Source organism: Gekko japonicus, unplaced genomic scaffold (genome assembly GCF_001447785.1).
Source record: "Gekko japonicus isolate JY-2015 unplaced genomic scaffold, Gekko_japonicus_V1.1 scaffold13, whole genome shotgun sequence".
NCBI lineage: Eukaryota > Metazoa > Chordata > Lepidosauria > Squamata > Gekkonidae > Gekko > Gekko japonicus.
Genome location: NW_015172553.1, coordinates 161,930 through 179,426, shown reverse-complemented (window position 1 = coordinate 179,426; position 17,497 = coordinate 161,930). Strand labels below are relative to the sequence as shown.

Sequence of the window (17,497 nt, the reverse complement as noted above, 5' to 3'; positions counted from 1 at the left end):
AGGTTCCCTGGAGGATTCGGATTAGCCGATAAGCTGTTTCTAGGATCCTGAGTCCCTATTGTTTCTGGGAGCAAAGCTCTGGTTGTTCTGGAGACAGTGTGATCGGTCTGTTGGGACACAACACGTAGGGTTACCAACTTCAGGTTGGGGAAACTCCTGGAGATTTGGGGGGTGGATCCTGGGGAGGACAGGGACCTCAGTGGGGGTACAAGGCCATAGAGTCCACCCTCCAAAGTATGCATTTTCTCCAGGGGAAACTGATCTCTGCAGTTTGAAGATGAGTTGGAATTCAGGGGGGATCCCCCAGGCCCCACCTGGAGACCGGCATCCCTCCACCACACCTAGACGCCTGCAATGAGTTTGTACACGATGCATCTAATGACGTGCAATCTGATGACTCTCACAAATAAAATTTCCAGGTGGGTAGCGGTGCTGTCGGTCTGAAGAGGCAGAACAAAAGTTGGAGTCCGGCGGCACCTGAAGCCCAACAAAGTTTGATTCTGGGTGTAAGCTTCCGTGTGCATGCACGCAGACTGCATGCCCAGGAAAGCTAATACCCAGAATTACACTTTGTTGGAATAAAAACTTGCGGGAATCCTTTTTTTAAAAAAACACAACAACACTACGATACCCTCTCTGGCCTCTGGGTGGCAGTGCGGCGCTTCGCTTTCCCCTTCCCTCGCCGCCGACGTGACGAAGTTCCACCTTCCGGCCGAAAGGTGGCGCCAACCGCAGCGCAGAGCGCGACCAGGCGCGGCCGCGTCTTTGCTCTTTTGGCTTCCGGGTTGAAGGGGAGGGGCAAGCTCTACTTCCGTTTCCGGGGTCTGAATATTTTACTTTTCTCGAAACCGGTTAACAAAACCGGCGGCCGAATGTAGAACGGGAGTCGGGGGGGTGGGATTTTTTATCCCACCCCCTCTTCCCTTGACGTCACACTCGTAGCCCCGCCCACCAAGCGCGCCCCCCGACTGGGACCAACCTCCAGCCCGGTTGCAGGATGAACCGGCCGAAGCCCGCGGCCGCGCGCCGCCCCAGCGCCGTCGCCAAACCCTCCGGTGAGTGGGCGGGGGAGGGGGCGTGCGCGTGGACGCGCAAGGGAGAAAGGGGGAGGCGCGTGCACGTGGTCCATTTTCTTTTTTGCAAAGCCTCACAACAGCTTTGCAAGGTAGGCTGCTCCACAGCCTAACGATAGGGGAACCACTGTGCGAAAAAAACTGTCACAGAGAACCTAATAACAGTTTTTGCAGCGGTTAATAACCACTTGATGCATTAAAATGATCTACTGCTCGTTACAGTTCAACAATCAATCATAGAGACCACCCGCATTAACCAATGCAATGCAAAAAAAAATTGTGTGTGTGTGTATTTTTATGTACTGCTGCCTCTAAGTTGTGGAGTTTTGTGAGCAGAAATTCTACCTTGTGAGCTACTGGCATTGAAGTTGTGAGCGAGCGATTTGGCTCCTGCATAAATTAGTTTGCTCTGGAGCCACTCTTCCTGAGCTGAGACAAAACTGTGTGAGCCAGAGGCTAAAAAACTGAGCTAGCTCACACTAACTCAGCTTAGAGGGAACACTGGGTAACATTACAAGCCAGTCCTTCATGCCCAACTTGGAAAGCTACCAAAAAACCATTTCAAGCTATCTGGTTCCCAGTAGTAGAATACTTGGCTAGGAAAAAGTTTAGCACCAAAGAATTTGCGTTATTGTTAAGTTAATGATACTTGAATGTAATGGCTTGCTTTGGATGTACAACTAATTGTTAATCTTGAGAAGCTCTCATCGGTATTCTGAATGTTAACATGATATAGACATGGTGTTAAATAAATAATTTAACTTTAAAAACGTATGTTTTGTCTGAAGAATATTTTCGCATCGTATTGATTAATGTGGGTGGTCTATATATTTGATAGTTGCATTGAATAAATAGTTGGCGATTTTAATGCATCGCATGGTTATTACAAGCCTTTTTACACAGTGGTTTTTCTGTTGTTCGGCTTTTACACTGTGTTCCCCATTTATTTGATTTGCTACGAAGCCTAGGCAGGTACAGGGTTGCCAGTTCTGGGAAAGGAAATACCTGGAGATTTGGGGGGTGGGGGTGGACCCTGGGGAGGGTGGGGTTTGAGGAGGGGACGTACTGCAGTGGGGCACATTGCCACAGAGTCCCCTCTCCAAAGCAGCCCTGTTCTCCAGGGGAACTGATCTAGGGGACCTGAAGATCAACTGTAACAGCGGGAGATCTCCAGGTGCCACCTGGAGGTTGGCATCCCTGGTCAGGTATAGGCTGGGGGCTCGATGCCCAAGGCTACACAGCATTATTACTAATCCTGTAGGGTGCCCCAAGAAGGCCATAGCTCTACCAATGGGGCTCCAGGGTTGTACACTTGGCTACTTTGAGGGTCTGGGGCCCTGGAGCTTCTATTTCCTTGGGCGGTTTCTGTAAATGGGCTTTATGCAAGCTGTGCAAGGCTGAACAATCCGAGAGTGCTTTTCAGCACAGGCAACAGGGTTCCTCTGCTCAAAAAGGTCTTACAAACTTGCTTGGATCAATGAAGACAGGACAGGTTGGGTAGGCGTGTGAGTCTGTCTGTAGCTGTAGAAAAGAGCCAGACTCCAGCAGCAGAATTTGTGGCAGGGGAGGAGCTTTCGTGAGTCCCTGCAGTGCTCACTTCTGAAGTGAGCCACAAATTTTGCTTGGATAAATGGCTAGGGACTGTGATCCATGCTGCCGCACACAACTTATGGCAAGTAGGATCCTATTATGGCATTTCTGTACTGCTTCACGGGTCACTGAGGGGAGACATGATTGAGGTTTATAAGATTATGCAGGGAATAGAGCATGTAGAGAAAGAGGTACTTTTCTCCCTTTCTCACAATACAAGAACTCGTGGGCACCCCATGAAATTGCTGAGCGGTCAGGTTAGAACGGATAAAAGGAAGTACTTCTTCACCCAAAGAGTGATTAACACATGGAATTCACTGCCACAGGAAGTGGCAGCTACAAGCATGGACAGCTTCAAAAGGGGCTCTGGAGCAAGTGATGCTCTGTCTTCTTGGTGCTTGGGGGGGGGCAACAGTGGGAGGGCTTCTAATGTCCTGGCCCCACTGGTGGACCTCCTGATGGCCCCTGGTATTTTTGGCCACCGTGTGACAGAGTGTTGGACTAGATGGGCCTTTGGCCTGATCCAACATTGGCGTCTCTTATGTTCTTATGAAAACCTCCAAAGGAGGAGAGCCCACCAACTCCCGAGGAAGCCTGTCCCACTGAGGAACCACTCTGATAGTCAGGAAATTCTTACTGAGGTTTATTTGTTTGTTTGTTAAATTTATATCCCGCCCTTCCAAACTATGGTGGCTCAAGGGGTTAAGACGCTGAACTGCAGACCGGTAGGTCGGTAGATCGGCAGTTTGAGTGCCGCATGACAGAGTGAGCTCCCGTCTCTAGTTCCAGCTCCTGCCGACCTAGCAGTTCGAAAGCAAGATATTGCAAGTAGATAAACATGAACCACTTTGGTGGGAAGGCAACAGCGTTCCGTGCACCTCGGCGTCTAATCATGCCGGCCGCATGACCACGGAAACGTCTTTGGACAGCGCTGGCTCTTCGGCTTGGAAACGGAGATGTGCACCGCATCCCTAGAGTCAGATTCAACTGGCTTTCGAGCAAGGGAAACCTTTACATTTACCCTGCCAAACAGGCTTAGGGCGGGTAACAACAAAGTGCATAACAATCAACACCAAATTAATACAATGTAATCTAAAAGGCAGGTCTTTGAGGGACACGTATATTTTCCCTTTTCCCCGTGGAAGGTGGCGAAAGGCATCCCCCAGACTTCTCACTTCCGCTGACGCCTCTCTGTTTCTCCTTCTCCCTCCAGGCCACCCGCCGCCCGGTGATTTCATTGCCCTGGGCTCCAAAGGCCAAGCCGGGGAGTCGAAAGTGGCCGCCGCTCTGCTCAAACCGGCTTCGGCAGGGCTGCCCTCCGAGCGCAAGAGAGACGGCGCGGCCAGCTTGGCCGGACCTTCCGGGCTGACCGGCCTGGCCAAGCGGCCCAAGCTTTCCTCCACGCCCCCGCTCAGTGCCCTGGGACGCTTGGCCGAGGCCGCCGTGGCCGAGAAGCGGGCCATTTCGCCCTCCATCAAGGAGCCGTCTGTGATCCCCATCGAAGGTAAGGAGGAAGGAGAAGCCATCGGCGTCATTTTTTTACTCCCTCTTTAGGAATCTGCTTCATTTAGACCACACTTTTCCCCCAAACGGGGAACCAAAGCAACTTACATCGTTCTCCCCTCCTCCATTGTCTCTTCACAACAACCCTGTGAAGTAGGTTAGGCCTGAGAGGGGGTGACCGGTCCAAGGTCACCCGCAAAGCTTTCGTGGCAGAGTGGGGATCCGAACCTGAGTCTCCCAGATCCTAGCCTGACACTCTTTAACTGGTACGCCACGCTGGCTTTCTTTGCCCAAGTCATTTTGGTTGTAGCGGCTAGGAGCGCGGACTCTCATCTGGGAGAACAGGGTTTGATTCCCCACTCCTCCATATGCAGCTGCTGATGTGACCTTGTGTCAGTCACACGTTCTCTCGGAGCTGTTCTCTCAGCAGCCGTCCTCGAGAGAGCTCTCTCAGCCCCGCCTACCTCACAGGGTGTCTGTTGAGGGAAAGGAGTTTGTAAGCCGCTCTGAGACTCCGAGTGAAGGCTGGGGTATGAATCCAGTCTCGTCTTCTTCTTTTTCTATCCTAATCCATTTTTACGTATTTCGATATTTGTACCCAACAGAGCCAGTTTGGTGTAAAGTGTGCGGACTCTAATCTGGGAGCACTGGGTTTGATTCGCACCTCCTCCACTTGCACCTGCTGATGTGACCTTGGGTCAGTCACAAGCTCTGGCACAGCTGTTCTTGAAAAAGAGCAGTTTCTGTCAGAGCTCTCTCAGGCCCGCCTACCTCACAGGGTGCCTGTTGTGGGGAGGGGAAGGGAAAGGAGTTTGTAAGGTCTGAGACACCTTTGGGTCGTGAAGGGCAGGGTATAAGTCCAATCTCCTCCTCCTCTCCTCCTTTTCTCCCTGGAGGGGACCCAAAGTGGCCTACAACGTCATTCTCTCCCCCTCCATTTCATCCTCACAAACAACCACCTTGCGAGGTAGGCTAGGTCGAGAGAGAGACTGACTGGCCTATGAACACCCAACTAGTTTGCTTGGTAAAAGGAGGATCCGAACCTGGTTCTCCCACCACCTTGTGCTGTCAGTCATTACTGGATCCACAAGGTGGATATGAAGCACTGTGTGAAATAACCTATGTGCTTTCTGGTGTAATGTACATGCAACCCTTCGACCATATTTGAGGTGCATCTCTCACAACGGTCTCCCTGTCTCTGCTTGAGTCAAGCGCCCGTGTCCTCCTAAACGGCCACCGAACCTTAAGAGCCAGAGAGTTCACACACTCGCCAGGGTCCTTGAAGCCTATCGCGATTTGCTTCCCTCCCCAGTGGCCCCCACCATTCTACTGGACGAGATCGAGGCCGCGGAAGCCGAGGGCAACGATGACCGGATCGAAGGGGTGTTGTGCGGGGCCGTGAAGCAGCTGAAGATGAACCGGGCCAAACCGGACACCACCCTGTACCTGAGCCTGATGTACCTGGCCAAGATCAAGCCGAACATCTTCGCCACAGAGGGAGTGATTGAGGTGAGGGGAAGATGGAAACTTGTTTTCCATTCAGAGGCAGGCGGCCTCTGAATCCCAGAGCCAGGAGGCAGCCTCAGGGGAAGGTCTTGGCCTCTCTTGCCCTGTTGTTGGCCCTCCAGAGGAACTGGCTGGCCACTGTGTGAGGCAGGATGCTGGACTGGATGGACCCTCCCTGGTCTGACCCAGCAGGGCTCTTCTGAGGATCTTCTCAGGGGAAGGCCTCGGCCTCTCTGCCCTGGTTGTTGGCCCTCCAGAGGAACTGGTCGGCCCCTGTGTGAGACCGGATGCTGGACTGGATGGACCCTCACTGGTCTGATCCAGCAGGGCTCTTCTGGTGTTCTTATCAGGGGAAGGCCTCAGCCTCTCTGCCCTGTTCTTGTCCCTCCAGAGGAACTGGTCAGCCACTGTGTGAGACGGGAGGCTGGACTAGGTGGACCCTCACTGGTCTGACCCAGCAGGGCTCTTCTGAGGTTCGTATGAGAAATGAGAAGGTTCATGAGGTGGGGTCATATTTTCCCTGTTTCTCCTCCCCAAGCCTAATGAGCCAAGTATAGATGTTAAAACAAAAACTTCCACAGAATATTTTCATTTGTCAAACGGTCAGTGAAGTTATATGCATTGCATTTTGTGGTGGTTTTTTTTAAGGGATTCCCCCCCCCCCAAAGAAACACCAACTGTATGACAATGGCCAAAATTTATCTGCTGTTTCTAAGCCTGCATTTCAAGGCAGTTTGTCCCAAACTCCAAACCTCAAAACGATAGTCTTCCCCACCTTTAATTTCACATTTTCCAGAAATATTACATTTTTGAACAAACATGAAGCTGCCTTAATACTGAATCCGACCCTTAATCCATCAAAGTCAGTATTGTCTACTCAGACTGGCAGCGGCTCTCCGGGGTCTCAGGCGGAGGTCTTTGGCATCACTCACGACTTGGTCCTTTCGACTAGACTGAACCTGGGACCTCCTGCATGCAAACCTGATGCTCTACCATGAGCCACAGGCCCCTCTACAGCTCTCCAGGGTCTCCGGCGGAGGTCTTTCCAATTACCTCCTGCCTGGTCCTTTTACCTGGAGACGCCGGGGATTGAACCTGGGACTGCCTGCATGCCAAGCAGAGGCTCTTCCACTGAGCCACGGCCCCTCTTTACAGCTCTCCAGGGTCTCAGGCGGAGGTCTTTCCCATCACCTACTGTCTGGTCCTTTTAACTGGAGATGCCGGGGATTGAACCTGGGGCCTCCTGCATGCCAAGCAGAGGCTCTACCACTGAGCCACAGCCCCTCTTTACAGTTTTCCCGGGTCTCAGGCGGAGGTCTTTCCCATCACCTCCTGCCTGGTTGTGTTTAACTGGAGATGCCAGGGATTGAACCTGGGACCTTCTGCATGCCAAGCTGAGGCTCTGCCACTGTACCATGGCCCCCTCCCCAGGCAGAAACAGAATGGGCAACTCAATATTTACTTAGAAGTATGATCCTCTGAGTTCAGTGTCTTGGATCCTGTGGAAAATGTGCACCCACAGAAGAAATTTCCATCAGTGGAGCGGAACATCTGTGCATTCCCCCTCTTGCCACCACCCAAATGGCTCTTGTGGGGAGGGGGGAACACACTGAGTGGGGATCTAATGGTCCACAGCAGGAGGGGGGTGGATCAGTGAAAATTTTCCTCCCCCCAAGTGGAAATTCTGTTGGATCTAATGTAGCAGGCCTCCCCTCTCCCTCTCCCTTCGTATTGGCCGTAGACTCGTTGGAGGGTTGCTACTCATATAACAGAATACAAAGCGTCTGGAGAAGAATCTACACGTTCATGCTTTAAAGATGTGCAGTTGCCCTACATCAATCCAAACCAATGGCCTGCATAGCTAAGGGCTGTTCACTCTGTCTGGTCTCAGCCAGGGAGTCTCTTTTAGTGCCTCCTTTTAAGCTCTCCCTAATTATAATTTTTTTTTTGTTATTTTTTGCTGAATTACTGAAAGATAAGAGGCCGAGGACTTAGAAGCAATTTCAGGGATCGTTTCCCTGAAAAGAAAAAGAAATTGATCGTCGCTCATAACCTCATCCTTCCCTGACCAACAGGGTTCTCCAACAAAGTTAGAGTCCAGTGGCACCTTTAAGTCCAACAAGTTTGTATTCAAGATGTGAGCTTTCGAGTGCAGGCACGCTTCGTCAGACAGGGTTCTCCGTTTCTCTCTGCCTTCACTCAGTAAAGGAAAGTAACTTCCCGGGAACCGTACTGCTTCCCCATGCAGAGTCGCAAGTGCTTCTGCTTAGGATAACCGCTGAAATGCCGCGCTGTCCGCTAACCTCGGAGGGCTCTTTCTCCCTGACGGGGCCCTTCTGTCCCCGCAGGCCTTGTGCAGCCTCCTTCGCCGAGACGCCTCCATCAACTTCAAGGCCAAGGGGAACAGCCTGGTCTCCGTCTTGGCCTGCAACCTCCTCATGGCGGCCTACGAAGAGGACGAAAACTGGCCCGAGATCTTCGTCAAGGTGCGGCGGGATTGGGGGGGGGCGAGAGGGGGCAGTCAAGCCGCGTGCGGCCAAGGAAAGAGAGGGTGGGGAAGGAAGGGGGTGTACAGCCAAGGAAGGAGACGTCTGTACACACGTGAAACTACTTTATCCTGAATCAGACCCTTGGTGTGACAACGTCGATATTATCTACTCTGACTGGCAGCAGCTCTCCGGGGTCTCAGGCGGAGGTCTTTCCCATCACCTCTTCCTGGTCCTTTTAACTGGATATGCCGGGGATTGAACCTGGGACCTTCTGCATGCCAAGCAGAGGCTCTTCCACTGAGCCACGGCCCCTCTTTACAGCTCTCCAGGGTCTCAGGTGGAGGTCTTTCCCATCACCTCCTGCCTGGTTGTGTTTAACTGGAGATGCCAGGGATTGAACCTGGGACCTCCTGCATGCCAAGCAGATGCTCTGCCACTGAGCCACAGCCCCTCTTTACAGCTCTCCAGGGTCTCAGGTGGCGGTCTTTCCCCATCACCTGCTGCCTGGTCCTTTTTAACTGGAGATGCCAAGGACTGAACCTGGGACCTTCTGCACGCCAAGCAGAGGCTCTACCACTGAGCCAGAACCCTTCCCCAATGTTTATAGAATGCTTAACTTGCTTGCATAAGTGTGTGTATATGTGCGAGTATTGACCCAGAGATTACTACTTTATAAAACTGGGGGATTCAGCCGTTGTGTGTGGATTGTCGATTTTCTGGTTCTCGCTGCATTCTTTGTCAGTGGCTGGCTTTGTCCAAAAGTCTCCTCCAGGTCCAAAAGCGTGGATGCCCTTTATGTCAATCGACATTTGTCTAGGTAGACACTGTCGGCCTTTGGCTTTTCCCCTTACCTGTGCTGGTGTTCGTGTGCTGGCTCTCTTGGAATGTGCAGGTCCCCCCAATCGGAAAAACTGAGATGGGCCTGAATCTTATTGGACGCGACCACTTAAGGTGGCTTGGCTTTTCTCTTCCTCGCAGGTCTACATTGAGGACTCCCTGGGGGAGCGTATCTGGGTAGACAGCCCGCACTGCAAGACCTTCGTGGACAACATTCAGACGGCGTTCAGCACCAAGATCCCTCCCAAGAATATTTTGCTCCACGGGGAGGTGGGGCGTGGCAGCGGAGGTGACCTCAGCGCCGGTAAGGCAGTCCTGGGCGAAGAGTAGACAAGAACCAGTTAGGTGTAGTGGTTAGGAGTGTCAGCTAGGATCTGGGTTCAAATCCCCACTTTGCTGGTCACTCTCAGCCAAACCAAATCACAAGATGTTTGTCTGTCCGTAGCAGTAGAAAAGAGCAAGGGTCCAGGAGCACCTTAAAGACTGACAAAATTCGTGGCAGGGGAGGAGCTTCCATGAGTCACTGTTCACTTCTTCAGATACAGCTAGAACGTGAGAACATCTGTCCTTATATCTTGGAGAGTGGAGTGGTTTCAGTTGCTGAATGACAATAGCAGGTGTGATTGGATTAGGTGTGATCTGCAGACGGGTGGTAGGCATGGAGAAATCAGCCTTGGTAATGAGACAAGAAACCGAGGTCTCAATTCGGTCCGTGCACTCTCCTGGACTGAAACAAGACCCACGTTTCCTGTCTCATTACTGGACTCTTTCTGTTTTCTACTGCTACATCACAGGGTCGTTGTGCATGTAAAGCAGAAGAGAGAATGTTATAAGCCGATTTGGGCCTCCATTGGGAAGAAGAGAGGCTGATCTGGCAGGGCTGTTCTGATGTTCTGATCAGGGGAAGGCCTCGGCCTCTGTGCCCTGTTGTTGGCCCTCCATAGGAACTGGTCGACCACTGTGTGAGACAGGAGGCTGGGCTGGATGGGCCCTCACCGTTCTGATCCAGCAGGGCTCCTCCGATGTGCTTATGGTAAAGGGGGGGGGGAGTGGCCTGTCCATTGAGCAAAGTTTATGTTGGTATTTTTTTTCCTCCCACTTTCCCCCAAAGAGGACCCAAAGTGGCTTACAAATATGAAAATACCATTTAAATAGGCACGTACAAACAATACCAGGCGAGCCCTGAATCCACTTTGTTGGCTGGCTTTATGGTTTCTGTCTGAGAGCCGTGGGGTAAGAGCCCAGAGCCCTTTATTATTTGCAGAAGTGCCTTTAGTCATGGTCGGGCTTTTCTTACCTGCAAACGGAGGAGGAACAGAAGCTCAGCTGAGATCTCACGTGAAGCTGTGGTAAAGGTGTGTTCCCCCTTCTCAGTGGCAGAGCCTCTGCTTGACATGCAGAAGGCCCCAGGTTCAGTCCCCGGCATCTCCAGCTAAAAGGACCAGGCAGGAGGTGATGGGAAAGACCTTCGCCTGAGACCCTGGAGAGCTGTCAAGAGGGGCTGTGGCTCAGTGGTAGAGCCTCTGCTTGGCATGCAGAAAGTCCCAGGTTCAATCCCTGGCATCTCCAGCTAAAAGGACCAGGCAGGAGGTGATGGGAAAGACCTTCGCCTGAGACCCTGGAGAGCTGTCAAGAGGGGCTGTGGCTCAGTGGTAGAGCCTCTGCTTGGCATGCAGAAAGTCCCAGGTTCAATCCCTGGCATCTCCAGCTAAAAGGACCAGGCAGGAGGTGATGGGAAAGACCTTCGCCTGAGACCCTGGAGAGCTGTCAAGAGGGGCTGTGGCTCAGTGGTAGAGCCTCTGCTTGGCATGCAGAAAGTCCCAGGTTCAATCCCTGGCATCTCCAGCTAAAAGGACCAGGCAGGAGGTGATGGGAAAGACCTTCGCCTGAGACCCTGGAGAGCTGTCAAGAGGGGCTGTGGCTCAGTGGTAGAGCCTCTGCTTGGCATGCAGAAAGTCCCAGGTTCAATCCCTGGCATCTCCAGCTAAAAGGACCAGGCAGGAGGTGATGGGAAAGACCTTCGCCTGAGACCCTGGAGAGCTGTCAAGAGGGGCTGTGGCTCAGTGGTAGAGCCTCTGCTTGGCATGCAGAAGGTCCCAGGTTCAATCCCCAGCATCTCCAGTTAAAAAGTATTGGGTAGGAGGTGATGAGAAAGACCTCAACCGGAGACTCTGGAGAGCCGCTACCTGCCTGAGTAGACAACACCGACTTGGATGGACCGATGGTCTGATTCAGTTTAAGGCCGCTCCCTGTGGGCATGTGATGTGATGTATGTGTATTCTGGGCCCGCTTTTAGGAAACAGCCCGCACCCCTCGGTGCCCGACGAAGAGGACAGCCAGAGCGAGCTGCTGATTGCAGAAGACAAGATGAGCCCGGAGCAGGAGGGCCAGCTCATGCCCAGGTATGAAGTCCTTTTCTGCCCCAGGTGCGGTTCAGGAACTACCGGATCTCGCTTAACCGCGGGAGCCTGAAGGCTCGTTTACTATCTGCTTGGAGAGTCCTCTATTTTTCAGGAAGGGGTTCTTTAAAATGTTCAATCTAATTTATTTATTGTTTTGAAACATTCATTGCCCCCCCCTCCCCCTTGTGGAGCTCAAGGCAGCTTACAATATAAAGAAAACAGAGCACATAAAAAATGCATTAAACCAAAATTGGAAAAATCACCATTTAGGACTGTTTTAATCAAACACAATCCTAAATGAAGCCTCCTTCCGCTGCCTCCTAAAGATCGGAAGTGAGGGGGTCCGGCGTGCCTCCTTGGGGAGGTCGTTCCTTAATCGTGGGGCTGCCACCAAAAAGGCCCTGTTTCCTGTGTCCACCAGACGAGCTTCATTGATTGGTGGGACAGTCAGGAGGGCCTCTCCCTGTGATCTGAATTCCCAGGCAGGAATGTGGGGGGGAAGATGGTCCTTCAGATTCCCTCGGTCCCAATCCATATAGGGCCGTCCTTAATAAAAGCAAAACCCGGCTCGTCTTGGCCCAGGTACGACGACCTTGCGGAGAGCGTGGAGGAGTACGTCCTGGACATGCTGCGGGACCAGCTCAACCGGCGCCAGCCGATGGACAGCGTCTCCCGGAACCTCCTGCGCCTCCTGACGGCCACATGTGGCTACAAGGAGATTCGCCAGATGGCCGTGCAGAGGCTGGAGATGTGGCTGCAGAACCCCAAGGTGAGAGGCTTGACCCATCCGGGATCCCCGACAGGGTGCCTATGGGCGCCGTCACACCCACCGACACCTTTTCTGGTGCCCGTCAAGAGTTCTGAGAAAGGGGGTGTAGCCAGAAGGATCTTTTCCCCAGCGGGGCTTCCGATTGGCCGCTGGAGATTTCATTGGCTGTACAGATTTTCAAAAGCATTGTTTCTGCAGCAGCTGCCCCAAGAACACAAGGCTATTTACTGTGCAACTGAACACACGCTGTAAGCAAGACAAAAACAGACCATGGTAACCAGGGGTCATTTCGTAGAAAAAGAGGTGCAGGAGCTCATTAGCATAATTTATTTGCATATGCCACACCCCCTGACATCACCGGAAGTGTGTCAGAAGGCAACACCCACTGCTCAGGCTCTACTGGACTGTTTTGGATGGCTAGCTATTGGGGGGGGACGTGCAGATCTGTCCTCGCAGGAGAGCTTGTACCTGAATAAAACCTGGTCTTAAAGGTGCCACTGGACTGTCCCTCGGGGGGCCGGAGGAGCTCTGCAACTTACCTGGCTGCTTCTTGCTCTGACTGAGGGCTGCTGGGAGCAGGGGGTGGGGCTTGTTGCATGTGCCCGCCCCCTGGGCTCTTTACTGCCAGAGCTCCGCTCCTTTGCACTCCTGGAAATGACCCCTGACAGTAACTGACCAGGCAGGCAAATAAAAGGAAAACGTACCCTAAAGTAGACCCCAAACAATAATAAAATGTATGTATATATTCAAGCGATTCAGTAGAGATTCACTAGAGAAATATATAGTATTGTCTGATAATAATTGGTAGTATTCAGCTTGGGCGGTGATGAGGGCCAGGTCCAACCGAGCACCAGTAAGCAGACCATTTCACAGTCTTTCTCAAGAATTGCCCAGAAGCAGTCAAAACTTCCCAAAGTCACACCATCAACACTGCCAGGCTTAAATGGAACGCCGCTCTCTCTTTACCAATTCATGTAAATTTCTCCATAGTCTGTTGAAGATGAATACTAGCAATTATTATCAGGTAACATTGTATATTTCTTTATAGAATCTCTAGTGAATTGTTTGAATATATATACTATATATTAACGTTTTATTATTGTTCGGAGTCTACGGTATGTTTTTCTGAAGACAAGCTGTGGTAGCCATTTTGCGGCTGGCTTGGCTTCCTGTGGCAGCCATTTTGTGACTGAGGACCATACTGTGTCAGACTTCCAAAGGCTCCCGCAGGCAATGTCGTATCTAGTCCGGCATCCTCTCTCACGCAGTGGCCAACCGATTCCTCTGGAGGGCCAGCAGCAGGGCATAGAGGCCGAAGCCTTCCCCAGATAAGAAGAGCCCTGCTGGATCAGACCAGTGAGGGTCCATCTAGTTCAGCATTCTGTCTCACACAGTGGCCACCCAGTTCTTCTGGATGGCCAACAACAGGGCAGAGAGGCTGAGGCATTACCCAATAAGAACATCAGAAGAGCCCCGTTGGATCAGACCAGTGAGGGTCCATCTAGTTCAGCATTCTGTCTCACACAGTGGCCACCCAGTTCTTCTGGATGGCCAACAACAGGGCAGAGAGGCTGAGGCATTACCCAATAAGAACATCAGAAGAGCCCCGTTGGATCAGACCAGTGAGGGTCCATCTAGTTCAGCATTCTGTCTCACACAGTGGCCACCCAGTTCTTCTGGATGGCCAACAACAGGGCAGAGAGGCTGAGGCATTACCCAATAAGAACATCAGAAGAGCCCCGTTGGATCAGACCAGTGAGGGTCCATCTAGTCCAGAATCTTTTCTCACACAATGGCCAACCAGAGCGCCAGCAACAGGGCATAGAGGCCTTCCCCTGATAAGAACCTCAGAACAGCCCGGCTGGATCAGACCAGTGGCCCATCTAGACCAGCCTCCCATCTCACAGAGTGGCTGACCAGTTCCTCTGAAGGGCCAACAATGGGGCACAGGGGCCGAGGCCTTCCCCTGCTTAGTGCCTCCTGGCACTGGGTTTCAGAGCTTGACCGCCTCTGAATGTAGAGGTTCCCTTTAGTCACCGTGGCCAGCAGCCACTGATAGATCTCTCCTCCACTGATTTTTCTAATCCCTGTTGAAACGGGGAAGAGGTTTTTACATTGATGAGAGTAAACCGCCTCCCCCTTTCCGATCCTCAGCTCACCAGACCGGCCCAGGACTTGCTCATGTCGGTCTGCATGAACTGCAACACCCACAGCTCCGAGGACGTGGAGGTCGTCTCCAACCTAATCAAGATCCGCCTGAAGCCTTTTTTTTGCTGAACCACTACATGCTGTGCGTCAGGTAGGTGGGGAGAACGGGGCTCGTTTCCCCTTCAGAAATCCCACTGGGAGGCCGGTTTGGAAGGAGCCAGGGTGTCAGCGATGGGGAAAGAGACCGGTCGACCTGCGTAGTTGCAAATCGAGAGGGATTCCTCTGGCCCAGTCGTGTCGGGTGTTTGGGATAGTCGTAGATCCCACCATAGGAGTATTTGTGGTATGTACATCGCTGATCAGCGCCATTTTTTCCCGTCCCTCAGGGAGCTGCTGAATGCCCACCGGGACAACCTGGGGACCGTAGTCAAGTCTGTGATCTTCAACGAGTTGTCCAATGCAAGGAACCCCAACAACATGCAGATTTTGTATACGGTCCTCCAGCACAGCCCGGAGCTGGCACCGAAGGTAGGGGGATTCGGGGATTCAAAGGTAGGGGGATTCGGGGATTCGATGGTAGGGGGATTCGGGGATTCGATGGTAGGGGGATTTGGGGATTCGATGGTGGGGGATTTGAGGATTTGATGGTAGGGGGATTTGGGAATTCAAAGGTAGGGGGATTCGAGAAAGGCTGGCGGGCTAGCCTGGAATGCCGGAGAACTTGAGGAACTAGCTCGAACCACAGTTGGAAAATTTGTAGAGCATAGGAGTCCTCCTTGTGCTGTCTGGTTTTGTGGTTCGCACAACCAGTTAGGATCGAACTCACTCAACGTATTATCCACAGTGGGTTTTTTTTGCCTCTGCTGAGCAGGGTTGGTTCCATCCAGCAGGCCTACCAGGCAAAGGTAGACAGAGTTCCCAAATCAAACTGGAAACCGAGTGCTGCGTGGGTCGCTTGAGTATTTCTATCCGCTCCTTCATTCCTGCCCTTGGCACCCAAACCTCACCCAGATCTCTTTCGCCGGTGACCGAGTCAGTTGGCTGGGTCTCTGGCATCTTCTCCTTAGCAAACGATAAATCCCATTTTCTGATCTTGTTGCCTTTGAGACAGACGGCAGCCGAAAGGCTTCTGGGGTGCTGCCAAACACAGCAGCCACCTCCGCCCGTGTGTTCGAATTGACTTAATCCTTGACTCAGCTCTTTTCCGTATTTATGAGGTTTACTTGAAAAAATACACATAGCCCTCTTTGTTTTTATTTTGGTATTCCTCTCCCACATTTCCCCCCCCCCCCCCCCGGCCCTCCCCTTGCGAAAATAATAGAAAAATATAATCTAGACAAGCAAAGGAAAACAGATCTATACAGCGTATCTCCGTGGATAGTCTGGGATCTACCGGGCTGGCTCTCACAGGGCTACAGGCTACGAGCTGAGGGTCTGGAGCTCTGGCCAAAGGGCCACACCTCGGGCCACGTCCAGGCTGAATACCTCCAGGCAGAGGAGGAACAGCTGCTCAGCCCACATCCCATTCTGCAGGCAGAAAGACTTTCCTGTCCCCCTCCACCACACCCTGTTAGAAATGCCTCTAAGTTTAATACCCACAAGCAGAAAACATCAGAAGAGCCCTGCTGGGTCAGACCAGTGAGATGCCATCTCGTCCAGCATCCTGTCTCACACAGGGGCCAGCCAGTTCCTCTGGAGAGGGCCAACAACAGGTCAGAGACAGGATAAGAAAGGATAAGAGACAGGATAACATCAGAAGAGCCCTGCTGGATCAGACCAGTGAGGGTCCATCTAGTCCAGCATCCCGTCTCACATGGTGGCCACCCAGTTCCTCCGGAGGGCCAGCCACAGGGCAGAGAGGCCGAGGCCTTCGCTTGATGTTGCCTCCTGGCTCTGGGATTCAGAGGATTAGTGCCTCTGAAATGTGGAGGTTCCCCTTAGCCACCATGGCTGGTAGCCATTGATAGACTTATTCCTCCATGGATCTGTCTAATCCCCCTTTACAGCTGCTTATTCTTTTGGCCACCACTACATTCTCTGGCAGCGAATTCCACGTTTCGATCACGCTCTGTGTAAAGATGTATTTCCTTTTGTCCTTCCTGAACTTACTGCCCATAAGGTTCATTGGACGCCCTCAAGTCCTAGTACTTTGGGAGAGGGAGAAAAAGTTTCTTTGACGACTCTCTCCACCCCATCCATAATTTTATAAACCTCTATTGTATCCAGGGGTCATTTCGTAGAAAAAGAGGTGCAGGAGCTCATTAGCATAATGTATTAGTATAACTTATTTGCATATGCCACGCCCCCTGAGATCACCGGAAGTGTGTCAGAAGGCAACACCCACCACTCAGGCTCCACTGGACTGTTTTGGATTGCTAGCTTTTGGGGGAGGGGACATGCAGACCTGCCCTCACAGAGGAGGGAGATCTGCCCTCACAGAGGAGGGAGAGCTTGTGCCTGAATAACACTTAGTCTAAAAGGTGCCACTGGACTGTTTTGGATTGCTAGCTATTGGGGGGGGGGAATGCACAGATCTGCCCTCACAGGGGAAGGAGAGCTTCTACGTGAAAGGAGGGGGGGGGGGCTCTGCAACTTACCTGGCTGCTTCTTGCTCCTCGTGGCCCGACTGAGGGCTGCTGGGAGCAGGGGGCGGGGCTTGTTGCATGTGCCCACCCCCTGGGCTCCTTACTGCTGGAGCTCCGCTCCTGTACGCTCCCGCAGGAAATGACCCCTGATTGTATCCCCCCAGATCAGGCAGATCCCAGAGACTTGGCAATGCAGTGTTTCCTCCCTTCCTGCATGGTAGGAATGCCTCCCATTCAGCTGACAAGGAGATTTCCACCACCCCCCACCCCGATGATAGAAATACCTTTAAGTTTAATACCTGCAACCAGAAGAGCTGGCAATGAAACTCCCACCATTCCTGCATGGTAGAAATGCCTCTAAGTTAAATACCTGCAAATAATAAAATTATTATCGTATGGCAGTGTGTGTCATATAGCCAGGAAATCCTAAAGTTGTCCGGCAGCGAGAAGTTCTAGCTCTTTTAGCATTATGCACCACTAGGTGGCGAGCTAGACTTGTTTTTGAGGCAAGAGACATTTTTACAGGTGGTTTGCCGTTTCCTGCCTTTGTGTCACAACCCTGATATTCCTTGGAGGTCACCCTTCCAAATACTAG

General features: G+C 52.2%; 1 protein-coding gene across 1 annotated transcript in view; it reads left to right on the top strand.

The window, feature by feature from the left end:
* Window positions 1-861: 861 nt before the first annotated feature.
* INTS1 (integrator complex subunit 1) overlaps window positions 862-17,497 on the top strand; it is a 75,410-nt gene continuing 58,774 nt past the window's right edge. Inside the window, 10 exon segments of the mRNA XM_015421145.1 lie at window positions 862-1,055; window positions 3,877-4,167; window positions 5,479-5,675; window positions 8,021-8,158; window positions 9,140-9,302; window positions 11,295-11,400; window positions 11,983-12,169; window positions 14,324-14,432; window positions 14,435-14,468; window positions 14,704-14,845. Of these exon segments, the coding sequence (XP_015276631.1) occupies window positions 998-1,055; window positions 3,877-4,167; window positions 5,479-5,675; window positions 8,021-8,158; window positions 9,140-9,302; window positions 11,295-11,400; window positions 11,983-12,169; window positions 14,324-14,432; window positions 14,435-14,468; window positions 14,704-14,845 (1,425 nt within the window). The 5' untranslated portion in view covers window positions 862-997.